Source organism: Chelonoidis abingdonii, chromosome 1 (genome assembly GCF_003597395.2).
Source record: "Chelonoidis abingdonii isolate Lonesome George chromosome 1, CheloAbing_2.0, whole genome shotgun sequence".
NCBI classification, from domain to species: domain Eukaryota; kingdom Metazoa; phylum Chordata; order Testudines; family Testudinidae; genus Chelonoidis; species Chelonoidis abingdonii.
The window spans coordinates 2,125,233-2,141,341 of record NC_133769.1 but is presented as its reverse complement, the minus strand read 5'-3'; the positions used below and the strand labels follow the sequence as shown (position 1 = coordinate 2,141,341).

The 16,109-nt window shown below is 49.0% G+C and overlaps 1 protein-coding gene and 1 pseudogene across 4 annotated transcripts in view; both read right to left on the bottom strand.

Annotated features, from left to right (window-relative positions):
• Positions 1-1,545: 1,545 nt before the first annotated feature.
• The window catches only part of IL15RA (interleukin 15 receptor subunit alpha), an 88,824-nt gene continuing 74,260 nt past the window's right edge, over positions 1,546-16,109 (bottom strand). For 3 of the 4 annotated variants that reach the window (XR_004376110.2, XR_004376109.2, XR_004376108.2), the window contains 4 exons: positions 14,182-14,211; positions 13,270-13,330; positions 10,775-11,478; positions 1,546-2,020 (listed from right to left, as the gene is read on the bottom strand). Coding sequence is in view for 1 of the 4 variants with exons in the window: in XM_032797504.2 (XP_032653395.1) it covers positions 1,945-2,020; positions 13,270-13,330; positions 14,182-14,211 (167 nt within the window). In the remaining 3 variants the exon portion in view is untranslated. The remainder of the gene's footprint in view (positions 2,021-10,774; positions 11,479-13,269; positions 13,331-14,181; positions 14,212-16,109) is intronic. The other variant, XM_032797504.2, reaches the window with a different exon arrangement.
• LOC142046551 (myb/SANT-like DNA-binding domain-containing protein 7) lies at positions 5,436-7,392 on the bottom strand (annotated as a pseudogene).

The window sequence follows — 16,109 nt, the reverse complement described above, 5'->3', positions numbered from 1 at the left end:
GAGTTCAGAGTGGGGAAGGAACCTTGACATAGGGCACTTATGGCCTTGGTACTGTATCAAAGCTCAAAAATATTCATACAGCAAAATTATCTCAGAATTACAGTCATTCCCCCACCCCAACCCACTTGGAATCTCTTCAGTTCTCAAGTCATTCCTGCCTAGCCTACTGGATAAAGGGTTAAAAAAAAACACCCCAAGATTGTGCCTATTGTGCTACTTTATAGTGTATAAATGAGGGTTGAAAATTATCTTTTGTACATTTCTCCTTCTCCTACTCCGAAAATGCCATTTACTTAGTACAGTGGTTCTCAAACTGTGAGTCATGACCCCGTTTTAATGGGGTCACCACGGCCAGCGTTAGAGTTGCTGGGTCCTGGGGCTGAAGCCGAAGCCCAAGCTTCACTGCCCTAGGCTGGTCAGGTAGTAATTTTTGTTATCAGAAGGGGTTTGCAGTGCAGTGACGTTCGAGAACTGCTGACTTCATACCTTCAAGCTCTGTCTAGGCTGGAAGACTAGTGGAGCTCTAGTGAAATGGTGACAGCTCAAGAACCAAGAGTGAGACCTGAGCCATTGAGAGGGGAGGGGATTGTTATTCAGAGTGTTTAACGTTCTTAGGGTTGTTCTGTAGTTCTACTTGACTGCAATGCAATGCTTGAGTAAGATTTTGGAGAAAAGTTGTCTATGTTAAAAACTCATCGGTTGAGAGAGCTCACACCATATGTACCCTGAGACACGCCCCCTCCAGCAAAATCAGAAAACACCAGCATTGGCATTGCTTTAAAAAGAAGCGGGGTGTGGGGGAGAACCAACCTTTCATGGCCTCTTTATCCAACATGAAGAAGTAAGAAGGGTGCAGAGGCTCCTGTAGACAGGCCTTCGCTGAAGGCTGCTCTCCAGCGACATGGGCCCCGAGTCCTGACTCCCACGCTACATTTCTTTTTTTTTTTTTTTTAAATGCTGGTGAATGTTGTGCAGTGTGCGAAGAATTGGAACAGTTAGCGGCACTTCCTGGTCACCTATGGCCCTGCCTGCTCTAGAGAAATCAGTGCTGGCATAGATACATCTGGAGTTACACCAGTGCAAACCTCTAGTGAAGACACGTTGCAGACTGCAAAGCAGAGCTTACCCCAGCAATGTGTCGGTCCAAATCTTGCTTTACGTTGGTGCAGCACATCAGGGGCTTGTGCTGGTGTAACTACATCGCTATAGTTACACTGGTGCAAATGTCTCTGAAACAGACAGCGCCAACGTGATGAGGGTGGATGGGGAGGAAGTTACATGGGTGCAGACGTAGGCTGGTGTATTGAAACTCTATTACTTTTAGCTATTCCTGGAGACTGTCTTCCTTGATCCGGATTAATAATTTCTCTATCTGCGAGTGTGCGTGGCATAAAGGGACCCACGGACTCGGCTCTGTGCACTGATTAACCCCAAACATGTGCTTCTGAGCCCTCTCCCCCATTTGACTATACCACTATTTACCAACTCCCCAGCCCGTACGCCCTAATCTTACTAGAGACGCTGAAAAAGGTACAAAGTGGCAGAGACTGTCTATAAAAATATTTATTAGATTCAGTGCTGCAAAGCAATGTGTTAATGTATTGTACAGCATGAGGGATTGGCTGAGGACTAGGCCAAGGTGGAGTAGGGGGCTATTTGAAAAGAAGCCCCCCCCAGAATATAGGTACATGCTCTCCCTGGGAGGGAAAACGGCAATGTAAAATATTTCCATTACAATGGCCATTGTGTAACATCTGTAAAAGTGCTATGCTGCTGGTGGTGGTGTGGCCCAAAGGACATCTGTCTCTTGTCTTCTGGATGCACCTGGAACTTGCAAGCACCTGGGATCAGATTCTAACATGTTTCTGAAAGATTCCTGAGCAAATGATCATGGCTGACCCCAAAATAGTTAGACGTGAGTTTTCTGATTCTCAGACTTGCTCTTTACTCAGGATTTTGCTGGTAGCAGCAGGAAAACAAGCTGTGTTCTTCGCTTGATGGCTTTGTAGGTAAATGCCGTCTGAAAGAGAATGGATAACAGAGGTCATGGAACTGAGAAAAGGAAAGACTGTAGGCTGTGTGTTCAGTCACTGCTGGACGAAGTTAAAATGTGCTTTAATAAATTATTTAGGTCCATGCGCATTGACACATGCAGGGAACAAAATGTCTTGTGTAATATTGTTGTGGGGCAGCTCCAGAGTCAGGTGGGGATTAGTGTGGGGTGAGATGCATGAAGGTTTGGGGGGGCAGCTGGAGTAGAGAACATTGGACGTGCTTGTCAAAGGCATTTGGCAGGTTAGAGTAGAGATGGTGTGTGATTGTATGTCTACACTACAAAATTAGGTCGGATTTATAGAAGTCGGTTCTTTAGAAATCGTTTTTATACAATCGATTGTGTGTGTCCCCACACAAAATGCTCTAAGTGCATTAAGTCGGTGGACTGCGTCCATAGTACCGAGGCTAGTGTCGACTTCCAGAGCATTGCACTATGGGTAGCTGTGAGTAGCTATCCCACAGTTCCCGCAGTCTCCGCTGCCCATTGGGATTTTGGGTTGAGATCCCAGAGCCTGATGGGGCCAAAACAGTGTCGCAGGTGGTTCTGGGTAAATGTCAGGCCCCCCTCTCCCTTCCTCCCTCCGTGAAAACAATGGCAGACAATCGTTTCACGCCTTTTTTCCTGAGTTACCTGAACAGACGCCATACCATGGCAAGCATGAAGCCCATTCAGCTCACCATCACCGTACATTTCCTGGGTGCAGGCAGACGTGGGACTACATTGCTACACAGCAGCAGCTCATTGCCCTTTGGCAGTAGACAGTGCATTATGATTGGTAGCCATTGTCGTCATATTCCTGGGTGCTTTTTTAACCGACCTCAGTGAGAACAGTCAGGGGTGCCTGGGCTCAGCCAGGTCATTCCCATCTTCTGCCGAGCACCCAGGAGCTGACGATGGCTAGCAAACTGCACCGTCTGCTACCACCCTAAAGATCTAAAAAATAGAAGGAGTGGATCAAAACAAGGAATAGACCCGATTTGTTTTGTATTCATTTGCTTCCCCCCTCCTGCCGTGAAATCAACAGCCTGCTAAACCCAGGATTTTGAGTTCAATCCTTGAGGGGGCCATTCTGTGTGTGACAGTTGTTTGTGTTTCTCCTTCATGCGAAGCCGCCCCCTTTGTGGACTGTAATTCCCTGTAAGCCATGTCGTCATTTGCCCCTCCCTCCGTCAGAGCAGACAATCATTTCGCGCCTTTTTTCAGCCCAGACGCCATAGCACTGGGATCCTGGAGCCCACTCAGATCACCGCGGCAATTATGAGCACTGTAAACACCACGCGAGTATCCTGGAGTATATGCAGAACAAAACCTGCCAAAGCATAACAAGCGAGGACAGGCAGCGTGGTAACGAGAGTGATAAGGACATAGACATGGACATTGACTTCTCACAAAGTACGGGCCCGACAATGTGGACATCATGGTGTTAATGGGGCAGGTTCATGCCATGGAATGCCAATTTGGGCGGCCGGGAAACAAGCACAGACTTGGTGGGACCGCATAGTGTTGCAGGTTTGCTGGGATGATTCCAGTGGCTGCGAAACTTTTGCATGCATTAAGGGCCACTTTCATGGAATTTGTGACTTGCTTTCCTCTGCCTTGAAGCACCAGAATACAAAGATGAGAGCAGCCCTCACAGTTCACAAGCGAGTGGTGATACCCTGTGGAAGTTGCAAACGCAGACAGCTACCGGTCAGTCACGGCATCAATTTGGAGTGGGCAAATCTTCTGTGGAGGCTGCTGTGATCCAAGTAGCCATGCAATTAAAGATCTGCTGATATCAGGGTAGTGACTCTGGAAAACGTGCAGGTCATAGTCGATGACTTTGGCTTGCATGGGATTCCCTAACTGTGGTGGGGTGCGATAGACGGAATCCTGGCATCTTGGCACCGGGGCCCGAAGCGCAGCGAGTACGTAAACCGAAAGGGGTTACTTTTCAATGCTGCTGGCAAGCTACTGGTGGATCACCAGGGACGTTTCACAACACCAGACGTGGATGGCCAGGAAGATACATGACGCTCTCGTCTTCAGGAATCTCTGGTCTGTTTCAAAAGCTGCAGGAAGGGACTTCTTTCCGCAGACCTAGAAAATAACCGTTGGGTGTTGAAATGCTATAGTTATCCTTTGGGGACCCAGCCCTACCTTGATGCCATGGCTGCATGAAGCCATCACAGGCTCAGCCTGGACAGTAGTCAGGAGTTGTTCAAGTACAGGCTGAGCAAAGTGCGAATGGTGGTAGAATGTGGCATTTGCCGTTTAAAAGCGCGCTGGCATAGTTTACTGACGTCAGCTAGATCTCAGGTGAAACCAATATTCCCATTGTTATTACTGCTTCCCTGTGCGCTCCACAAATATCTGTGAGAGTAAGGGAAGATGTTTATGGGTGGCAGGGTGGGAGGTTGAGGAAATTGCCTGGCGCTGATTATGCGCAGCAGACACCAGGGCGAGTTAGAAGAGCACAGCAGGACGCGCTGTTTGCATCAGAGAAGCTTTGAAAAACCACTTTCATAATTGGCAGGCTACGGTGTGAAGGTTCTGTTTGTTTCCTAGATGAACCCTCCTCGCACTTGGTTCACTCTACTTCCCCTGTAAGCTAAACACTCTCCCCTCCTGCCTTTGATCACCACTTGCAAAGGGCAATAAAGTAATTGTTTGCTTCACATTCATGGCATTCTTTATAATTCATCACACAAATAGGGGGTATAACTGCCAAGGTAGCGGGAGGGGTGGGGGCGGGGGAAGGGAAGCGCCGGGTGGGTGGGGGAGGAGGGAAGGACAAGACCACAACTGCACTTTAAATTTAAACTTAAAACTTTAAAACTTATTGAAGGCAGCCTTCTGTTGCTTGGACAATCCTCTGTGGGGTGGAGTTACTGGGTAGCTGGAGGGCCCCCCCCCGCGTTCTTGGGCATCTGGGTGAGGAGGCTGTGGAACTTGGGGAGGAGGGTGGTTGGTTACACAGGGGCTGTCACAGCGGCGGTCTGTGCTCCTGCCGCCTTTCCTGCAGCTCAGTCATACGCTGGAGCATATCGGTTTGATGCTCCAGCAGTCGGAGCATTGACTCTTGCCTTCTGTCAGCAAGCTGACGCCACCTATCCTCTTCAGCCCGCCACCTCTCCTCGCGTTCCTGTTGTGCTTTCCTGCACTTTGACATCGTCTGCCTCCACGCATTCTGGTGTGCTCTGTCAGTGTGGGAGGACAGGAGTAGCTCTGAGAACATCTCATCCCCAGTGCGTTTTTTTCACCTTCTAATCTTCGCTAGCCTCTGCAAAGGAGAAACATTTGCAGCTGGTGGGGGAAAAGGGAGATAGGTAGTAAAAAAGACACATTTTAGAGAACAATAGGATCACACTCTTTCCCGTTAAACCTTGCTGTTCACATGACACAGCATATGTGCTTTCGTTACAAGGTAGCAATTTGCCTCTTACATTGAGGGCCTGCCGGCGTGGTGTGAGAGAGCACTCACGCAGTGCCAGGCAACAGAATTCGGCTTGCAGGAAGCCATGATAAGCCACAGTCTTTTGGCTTCCTTAACCTTTATAACATGTGGGTATGGTTTCAAACAGCAGCCCCCTTGTTTCCCATACCAAGCGGCCGTTGGGTTGGCCATTTAAAATGGGTTTGCAATTTAAAAGGAGGGGCTGCGGTTTGCGGGTTAGCATGCAGCACAAACCCAAATACGCTCTCACGCACGTGCAATTCTCTGGGATGATCACTCCACCCCTCCCCCCACCATGTGGCTAACAGCAGGAAACATTTCTGTTCAGCCACAGGCAAACAGCCCAGCAGGAACGGGCACCTCTGAATGTCCCCTTAATAAAAGCACCCTATTTCAACCAGGTGACCACGAATGATATCACTCTCCTGAGGATAACACAGAGAGATAAGGAATGAATGTTGTCTGAATGCCAGCAAACACTAGGATTTCTGCTCCATCCCCATGTAGCTGTACTGGCCGCGAATGCCAGGGCAGATTAATCATTAAACACGCTTGCTTTTAAACCATGTGTAATATTTAGAAATGTACGCTCACTAGAGGTCCTTTCTCCGCCTACAGAGGCTGTGAGCATGCCTTGGGTGGGTTCGGGGGGTACTGGCTCCAAGTCCAGGGTGAGAAACATATCTTGGCTGTTGGCGAAATTGAGCTCACAGCAAGGAAGTGGTGAAACATCTTCAATCTCTTCATCATCTTCCTCGTCCCCAAAACCCACTTACTTGTTGCATGATTCTCCACTGATGCAGTCAAAGCACAGGGTTGGGGTAGTGGTGGTTGCACCCTCTAGCATGGCATGCAGCTCAGCATAGAAGCGGCATGTCTGTGGCTCTGCTCCGGACCTTCCGTTTGCCTCTCTGGTTTTGTGGTAGACTCACCTTAGCTCCTTAATTTTCACGTGGCACTGCTGTGCGTCCCTTTTATGGCCTCTGTCCTTCATGCCCTTTGAGACTTTTGCTAATGTTTTGGCATTTTGTTTACTGCAACGGAGTTCAGCTAACACGGATCTGTCTCCCCATATGGCGAGCAGATCCCGTACCTCCCGTTCGGTCCATGCTGGAGCTCTTTTGCAATCCTGGGACTCCATCATGGTCACCTCTGCTGATGAGATCTGCACTCACCTGCACCTTGCCACGCTGGCTAAACACAAAATGAGATTCAAAAGTTCGCAGGTCTTTTCCTGTCTACCTGGCCAGTGCATCAGCGCTGTCCACAGCGGTCACAACGGAGCACTCTGAGATAGCTCCTGGAGGCCAATACCGTCAAATTGCTTCCACACTACCCCAAATTTGACCCAGCAAAGCCGATTTCAGCACTAATCCCCTCATCGGAGGTGGAGTAAAGAAATCGATTTAAAGAGCCCTTTAAGTCGAAAAAAAGAGCTTCATCGTGTGGACGGGTCCAGGCTTAAATCGAGGTAACACTGCTAAATTCGACCTAAAATCGTAGTGTAGACCAGGCCTTACTCACCGGTCTGCAGGCCTCCAGGCCTTCGCTGTCCATCTTTCCCAGCAGCATACCCTACCTCACTTTACATGACACGTTTGAGACTCACTGTTCAGCCTTAGTACACCCTACAGCAGGGGTGAGCAAACTTTTTGGCCCAAGGGCCACATCTGGGAGGGGAAAATGCATGCAGGGCCATGAATGTAGGGTCGGGGCGAAGAGTAGGGGTGCAGGAGGGTGTGCAGTGTGCAGGAAGGGGCTCAGGGCAAGGGGTTGGGGCACAGGATGGGTGTGGTGTGTACGAGGGAGCTCAGAGTAGGGGGTTGGGGTGCAGGATGGGTGTGGTGTGTACGAGAGGGCTCAGGGCAGGGGGTTGGAGCGCAGGATGGGTGCAGTGTATAAGAGGGGGCTCAGGGCAGGGGGTTGGGATGAAGGAGGGGGTGCAGAGTGAGGGAGGGGGCTCAGAGCATGGGGGGTAGAGTGCAGGATGGGTGCGGGTGTACAAGGCGGCTCAGGGCAGGGGGTTGGGGTGTGGCAGGGGATTGAGGTGTGGGGTACAGGAGGGGTTTGGGGCATACAAGGGGGATAAGGGCAGGGGGTTGGAGCACAGGATGGGTGTGGGATGCACGGGAGGGCTTGGCGGGGGGTTGGGGTGCAGGAGAGGGTGCAGAGTATGGGAGGGGGCTCAGGGCAGGGGGTTGGAGTACAGGATGGGTGCGGTGTATAAGAGGGGGCTCAGGGCAAGGGGTTGGGGTGCAGGAGAGGGTACAGAGTATGAGAGGGGGCTCAGGGCAGAAGGTTGGGGTGCAGGATGGGTGCAGTGTGTACGAGGGGGCTCAGGGCAGGGGGTTGGGGCACAGGATGGGTGTGGTGTGTACGAGGGGGCTCAGGGCAGGGGGTTGGGGTGCAGGATGGGTGCAGTGTATAAGAGGGGGCTCAGGGCAGGGGGTTGAGGCACAGGATGGGGCTGGGATGCACGAGAGGGCTTGTCAGGGGTTGGGGTGCAGAAGGGGGTGTAGAGTGAGGGAGGGGGCTCAGGGCAGGGGGTAGAGTGCAGGATGGGTGCAAGTGTACAAGGCGGCTCAGGGCAGGGGGTTTGGGTGTGGCAGGAGATTGGGGTGCGGGGTGCAGGAGGGGTTTGGGGTGTACAAAGGGGCTCAGGGCAGGGGGTTGGGGCACAGGATGGGTATGGGATGCACGAGAAGGCTTGGTAGGGGGTTGGGGTGCAGGAGGGGGCGCAGAGTGCGGGGGGGGGCTCAGGGCAGGCAGTAGAGTGCCGGATGGGTGCGGGTGTACAAGGCAGCTCAGGGCAGGGGGGTTGGGTGTGGCAGGAGATTTGGGTGCGGGGTACAGGAGGGGTTTGGGGTGTACGAAGGGGCTCAGGGCAGGGGTTTGAGGCACAGGATGGGTGTGGGATGCACGAGAGGGCTTGGCAGGGGTTGGGGTGCAGGAGAGGGTGCAGAGTGCGGGAGGGGGCTCAGGGCAGGGGGTTGGGGTGCAGGAGGGGTGTGGCAGGGGATTAGAGTGCGAGGTGCAGGAGGGGTTCAGAGTGCGGGCTCCAGCCCAGCGCCGCTTACCTTGAGTGGCTCCGGGGTGTCAGTGGGGCTAAGCAGGCTCCCTGCCTGCCCTGGCCCTGTGCTGCTCCTGGAAGTGCCTGGCACCACATTCCTGCAGCCCCTGAGGAAGGCAGGGGGGCAGAGGGCGCCGCGTGCTGCCCTCCCCTGTGGGTACCTCCCCTGAAGCTCTCATTGGCTGCGGTTCCCCATTCCCAGCCAATGGGAGTTGCGGGGGCGGTGCCTGGAGGCGAAGGCAGCACACAGAGCCCTCTGCCCCCTACCAGGAGCCGCAGGGATGTGGTGCTGGACGCTTCCAGCGGGTGGAAATCCCACGGGCCAGATCCAAAGCCCTGACGGGCCAGATTCAGCCTGCGGGCCATAGTTTGCCTACCTCTGCCCTACAGCACTATCCAAATTGTGTTTCAGAATAAGAACTGCTCCAATACCTGGAGCTGCAAACTGGGGTCTGATTTTGCAGGCAAACTGTCTGCACTCAGTTACCTAACAACCGACGGTACCCACAATAACAGAGGCTGGTTTGGGGCCCTCTTCAAAATGAGACTCGAGACATGGAAAAGAAACGATTCACAGAGTTTCTGTATCTAAAAGACTCCAAGATTTTGTTATACGATAGGCACGTTCCCTCGATATCAGTGGTAAGAAATAAGCTGGGTTGGTGCCCTCAGTAATATTGGATACAGAGGGCTGCCAGTGTACTGCTCCTCTGCATGCAGCATAGTGCTCTGGCAGGAGGTTACAGATAATATTTCTCAGCTACCTGATCATTTCCTATTTGTTCCCCTGAATAATCCTGCCTGGGGATGGTGCAACTCAGCTTTTTCCATACTTTGGAAGCTTTTGCCACCAGCTTTACTGTTTGCTGTAGGTTACAGAGGTGAAATACGTACTGAAAGAAAAAGAAAGGAACATGAATGCTGCTCCGGTGCAACAGACCAAGGTCCATCAGACTTGGCCCCTGTCTGAGACAGGTGCGAACTCCTGGCACTGCAAAGGGAAAGTGTATAATGCACCTAACTCTGCACTACTGTGCCATAGGGTAAGAGAGGAACTTCCTTCTGACTGCAACCAGTGATCAGTTTATGTCCCTGAAACACGAGGATGGCTATCCCAGATCATGGTCACCCTGTCTAGAGCACCTGCAAGTGCTATGTATAAGGAGAGACAGCGCTAATTCTTTTTCCAGTTCTTACTGCGCATTTTTCTTCACTATCAACACAGGAACTCAGCGAGGAAGGATGGTCTACTGATTAGGGCACTCATCTGGGACAGGAGAGCACCAGGCTCTGCCACAGACTTCTTATATGATCTTGGGCAAGTCACTTAGTCTCTTGGTGTCTCAGTTCCCCCTTCTGTAAAATGGGGGTAATTAGCACTGCCCTACCCCACAGATGGGTTGGGAGAAATATATATATTAAAGATTGTGAGGTGCTCAGATACTACACATGGCGGGCAAATAAAGTACCTAAGATACACCCAAATCATGTATGACAACAAAGGTTATATCCTTCCATCTGTTTTAAACTTGTGCCTTTGAATTTCATCAAGCTCCCTCTTGTTTTGGATTTATATGAAAGGGCCTAAGTGCTTGACTGACCTTCTCTGTTGTTTTAAATACCTCCATCATATCCTTTCTTATTCTGCCCCTTTCTAGACTAAGGACTCGTCCTTCTCTCTCTGTGTAGGAAGGCAGCTTCCTCCCCTCTCTATGCTTCCATTAATTTTTTCTTTCCCTTTTCAGGATCTTTCTTCTGTTCCATTTAGAGATAAGGTCACCTAGTTCATCTCTGTTTGGCAGGGCCAGATTGCTCCTAATGCCTTGTGCAGTCTAGTTTCAAATGACTGAACAGTGGGGATTCCAACACGTTCATTGGAACGCTATTCCACAGACGAATGGACCTACCACTGTCAGGCACTGGAGCGAACTTCTAAGCTTGCTCAAACTGATTTCAATTTATTTTAGGAGTTTTTTTTTTTTAAAAATCCTTATTTTAAAAGTAAAAATGAAACTACTTCTTAAAAATCCAAGTAGATGCAGCAGCACTCACTTAAATAAAATCCCATTAGGTCTGATTTTCAGAAGTTTTGACCTCCCCCAACTTCAAATGACATCAATGGAAGTTGCAGGGTTTCTGGGCATCTGAAAATGAGGCCCAATGTTTGTTTCTTTATGAATTAAGTATATCCAAAAGATGTCTTGCAGCTCACCTTTCTGTTCTCTCTGTCTGGGTCCTAGGTGGTCCTAAGCTGTGTTCTTCACTATCAGATCACCAACCACTTCTTCTCTGGCGTCGTCTTTACACTGCATATAAGAGGCCACCTGAAGTTTTTTCAGAACTTTCCACATGGACAGTTCTCCTTGGGCATTTAAATGCCTGTGTGATTTCTCTTTTGAAAGCAACCATTCATTAAAATAAGAATTAAAAGATATGTCCAAGTTATCTAGACACTCTCTTATGAGTACAGGATGTTCAGCTCAAAGAACAGAGGAAGGATGCAGTAAGGTTTATGAGACCATTCCTATCCTCTCTTTGAAACGATGGTGGGCCAGGAAATCAGATCTGCTGCACACTTGCCACAGCTTAGAAATGAGGCTGTATTTCCAATCTCAAATTGAGTAGCTGACATGTGGTAACTGACAAGTCAGCACCTAATCCAACTGGCCTGTTGGTCTTTGCGAGCAGCAAGGATCCCTTCCCCTTTCAAGTTTAACGGATACACTGATTTCACTAAGTGTTATTGTTCAACCAGTCGATGTCACACAAGATGATGACATCATCTCTGTCCCTTCACTTGGTTGTTCTGGACCATTTGAGCCACTGTCTTCTGGTGGTGTTCCATCCCTTTGTTCTGACTCCTCTGCAGTCATGGGAATGGCTATCACAGGTATTGTGTATTGTCGCCTCATGTGGCTGCAAAAGGAAAAATTCACAGGATCAGCAAATGTTGGAGACTGCACGCTAAAGGCATCTGCTATGCAGTCTGTGGGCTAAAATGCTGAGCAGGAATGTGAAATGTCAGTAGGGAAACACATCAATCACAGACGGTCTCAGTCTTTGATTATTGACTAATTAGATACCAGGACGTGCTTCTGGGCTTCTTTGTTACACTAGGGCTTTGTCACAGCTCCAGCAGCATAACGGTGTCTTGAAGTGGATGTAAGTTATGACATTTGTGTATTGTAAAGGACCCTGAGTGTAAAGGCAGTGGGGAGGGATAGCTCAGTGGTTTGAGCATTGATCTGCTGCACCCAGGGTTGTGAGCTCAATCCTTGAGGGAGCCATTTGGGGATTTAGTTGGGGACTGGTTCCCCTTTGAGCAGGGAGTTGGACTAGATGACTTCCTGAGGTCCCTTCCAACTCTGACATTCTATGATTCTAAATGAGAATGAAGCCCACAGACATTAGAGGTGGAAAAAACCTAGCTGAACAGCTTATTCAGGCCACCTACAATCCCTTCAAGACAGCACAGATCTCAGTGTACTGTATTTGTGAGTGCTCCACCTTATCTAACTTTAAATGATTCATGCCACAGGCCTCCTACCACATTCCTTTGGAGGCTATTTCACAACCTCAGTAGTTCAGTAACAGTACTGTGAGCTTCCTGATGCTCTTTTGGCTTAATCGTCCCTTCTAGATATCATCTAGTTTCACCTCTTGTAGGACCCTAAATAATTCTCTTCCCTCTGTCATGTTTACACACTACAAATACGTGATGGTTACCATGACCACAGCTAAGCCAATGTTGGCAAGAATTATCTTTTAATGTTTGCATTACAGAACTCTGCTCCAGGTTTCTGTCACTCTAGTAGATGTAGGACTCAATTTTGAAAAGTGACCTCCAATTTTGAGGGCACATTTCACTTACACCTGTGTTGACTTGCCTACATGTGTGACTGGGTTCACAAATTGGACACTTAGCTGTCTCAGTGACAGTGTTTACCCGCAGTTAAGTATGGACGCAGCTATTTATGGAGGCAGGTTAAAGTCCTCTTTAAAAATGGAGGCAGGCTAAAGTCCTCTTTAAAAATGGGCTCTTTGGCCTTTCATTACTAATGAATACTGACTGCCCCTTAAATAATTATTGCTCTTTATTGCTCTTCTGGACTCTTTCCAAGTGTTCTACTAAAAACCATGCCAATGCTGTGGTAGGACTCCTTGTAAGTAAATTTTGTTTTAAAAATTTAAATAATAAAACATAAAAGACTGATGATAAAATAGGAGAATATTTAAAAATACAAGAGATGGCCCCAATGTTCCAGGTATCCTGCAATTTGGAAACTGTCTTCATAGCATCAAGGTGAATTTCACGCATGTGTAGAGGGCTAGCACAGAGCCTGTTCCCTGGTTAAATTCCAGTTAAACCCTATTTTGAGGATGTAAGCAGAATTTAAGAGCTGCATAGGACTTAGGATAACCCTCAGCACCGAGGGGAATTTCACTCATCAGTGCTTATTGGCAGCTTAACTGATGTGTCCCCAGTGAAAATTTAATTACAGTTTCAGTTAGTTGGGGAAACAGATGATGATTGAGACTGTCTAAGCTGCCTAGGGGATTTAGATGCACAGTTCCACAATTCTTGTGCGAGTTAATGGGAGTTGTGCATCTAACTTCCCTGCATGGTTTTGAAAAATCTCAGGTTGCTGCTTTTCTGCAACTTAGCAATACTGCATCATGATGTAGTTACATGATTAGAATACTTACACTCGCTGTCTCCAGACACAACATAATGCAACAGCTACAAAGGTCAGCAACATGGGAAACCCTGCCAGAGAAGAAAACAAAAACTAAATTCTTTTGCATTTAAAATAAAGACTAATGATGTGACATCTACATCTCAGAACCCTGGTGTCCTGGCCAAATTTGAGTTCTAGTAAATGCCTCTGGTCTTGGGGGAAAAGTGCCAAAAGGATCTTTATTTCATTAACCAGTGAGCTGGTACCTCAATTTATATCTCATTTGCAAGATGACTCTTCCAGTAGATAGGGCCCCTCCCACCCTGGTTGGACCTTGGCTCAGCTATGATATGGCGCTATGATGACCACCTGTTACCCTGACAGCACTGCTTTCTGCAGCACCCTGGATTTTCTTCCTAGATCAGAGGTGGCCAACCTGTGGCTCCAGAGCCACCTGCGGCTCTTCAGAAGTTAATATGAGGCTCATTGTATAGGCACCAACTCCGGGGCTGGAGCTACACATGTCAACTTTCCAATGTGCCAGGGGATGCTCACTGCTCAACCCCTGGCTCTGCCCCCTCCCCCGAGCCTCCTGCATGCCAGAAAACAGCTGATTGGGAAGTGCAGGGAGGGAGGGGGAGGTGCTGGGAGTGGGGCTGGGGGGAGCTTATGGTGGGGCTGTTGACATATTACTGTGGCTCTTTGGAAATATACATTGGTAAATTCTGGCTCTTTCTCAGGCTCAGGTTGGCTACCCCTGTCCTAGGGGGTCTCCCATCCAGTTACCATGCAGATTTCATGCTGCCTAACTTGAGGGATTAGATGGAATCTCAACCTGAGCTGGATTTGGCTGCTGACAGGTAAGAAACAAGACAAACCACAAACCACACGCTCTGAGATTTATAGACTGTAAACCTTAATGTAGCAGAATAGTTCTTACCCACAGAAGAGAGCATAACTTGGGTGGAAACTGCAAAAGAATATGGAAGAATGTATGTTTACAGCTGGATTACCACTCCTCACAAGCAGTAAGCAACACTGTCCTCCTGCCCACATCGCCAGCCCCTCCAAAAGCTGCAGATCAACATTGTAAGAAAAGCAAACCCAAATGCAGCGCTACAGTGACTGCCTGCGTGTGACTCATGGCAGGGGGGTGAGAAGAGAAAGAAGGGGGGCGGCCTTACATTAGTGTGTAATTTCTGAGAGCCTTGAATTAATGGGCTAAGGGCCAAATTAGGCCTCGGTGTACGTGGCTGCAACTCCAGTGACTCCAACAAAGTTCTGAGCCTGACACGAAGGCTGGATTTCACCTTCTGATTCTGCATCAAGGAACAAATTAAGGCCAATTGTGCCTGGCCCCTCCAGAGGTACTCAGAAGACAGAGATGCTGGCAAGAACATTTCCACCCCATTCTCCTGCAGCTCCCCTCCCCTAAGCACAGGAGTCACTTCCTCCTTGTGGCCTTGGGCTGCTAGCACCCCAAAGGAGGTTGGGAAGGGGGCAGAGAGGTGACAGGCCCTGGCTCCCCCACTGCACCAGTAGGATACAGAACTTCCTGGATCATCAAATCCATCATATAATCCTATTCATAGTAGAGCTAGCTGGACAGAGAGGGAGAAGCATGCTGCACCTCTGGAGGTGGGCAACAGAGAATGCACTTGCCCCAGAAGCCATGCAGCTCCTCGCTGGCCCCACTGCAGAGCTTACCAGGCACAATCCACACCTCTGTGAATGCATCCAAACTGCAGATTGCTGGGCACAGCACTTCACCTCCTTGCCCAGCATGTAGTGGGGCTCATGCAAAACCTGAGATGAATTCTTCAGGGGCTATTTCTATTTTGGTGGTTTTAAAGTCCTGGTAAGGCTATGTACGTAGATCTCCCCAGAACATTAGAGATTTCCCTTCCCCCCGCACCCCTTTTAAGAATTTCTCCGTGAGTATTACAGCTGTTCAAAAAAATCTGTGAATTTCAAATTGGGAAAAATGTCAATGATTTTTGTGATGTTCCTCCCTGATGTTTTCTGATCAGTTTTGTACAGTGAGATGAAATTTTTTAAAACTTTGAGAAATTTTGAATCTTTTTGACCTTTTATTTAAAAAAGGGGAAAGATGCCTATTTTTTCAATGACAAAAATGTTTCCCTTTCTTCCTCTACCAGACTGAGGTTGAGTGAATACTTAAATAAAAATTTAGTAATGTCCTATTTAAAACCATGCCCCAGTGCTGCCTATTTGTTTTACGTCACATTCCATTTATTTTAATATCATTTATATTTCTAATTTCTTCAGCATTAAACTCAAACATGGGGGAACCTAAAGATTAGCCTGGAACATACGTACTGTGTCAAAGTTCCTCCTCTGCGTTGGTGGGTTCTGCACTTATTGGTGGATTTGCTCACCTCAGAGATTCACAGCAGCCCTCAGTTTGGCCACTTTTGCTAGGGCCCCAAATCTGCCATTCACTCAGCTAACCTCATCCCTGGCTGCCATGGGGAAAGAGAGGAGAACAATCCCTGCAGTCTCTGCTGACCCACCTAGTGGGTCCGGGGACAGGGCAGGGACCTGCCCCTCCGGTGGAACCCACAGTCCAGGTCAATTCCTCTTGTATCCAATAGGGAGTTGGCGGGATGGGAGGAACCCGGGCCCGCCATCTACTCCGGGTTCCAGCCCGGGCCCTGTGGATTGCAGCTGTCTATAGTGTTTTCTATAACAGCTGTGTGACAGCTGCAACTCACTGGGCTACTTCCCCATGGCCTCCTCCCAACACCTTCCATATCCTCACCCCAGGACCTTCCTCCTGATGTCTGATGATGCTTCTACTCCTCAGTCCTCCAGCAATATGCCTACTCACTCTCAGCTCCTTGCGCC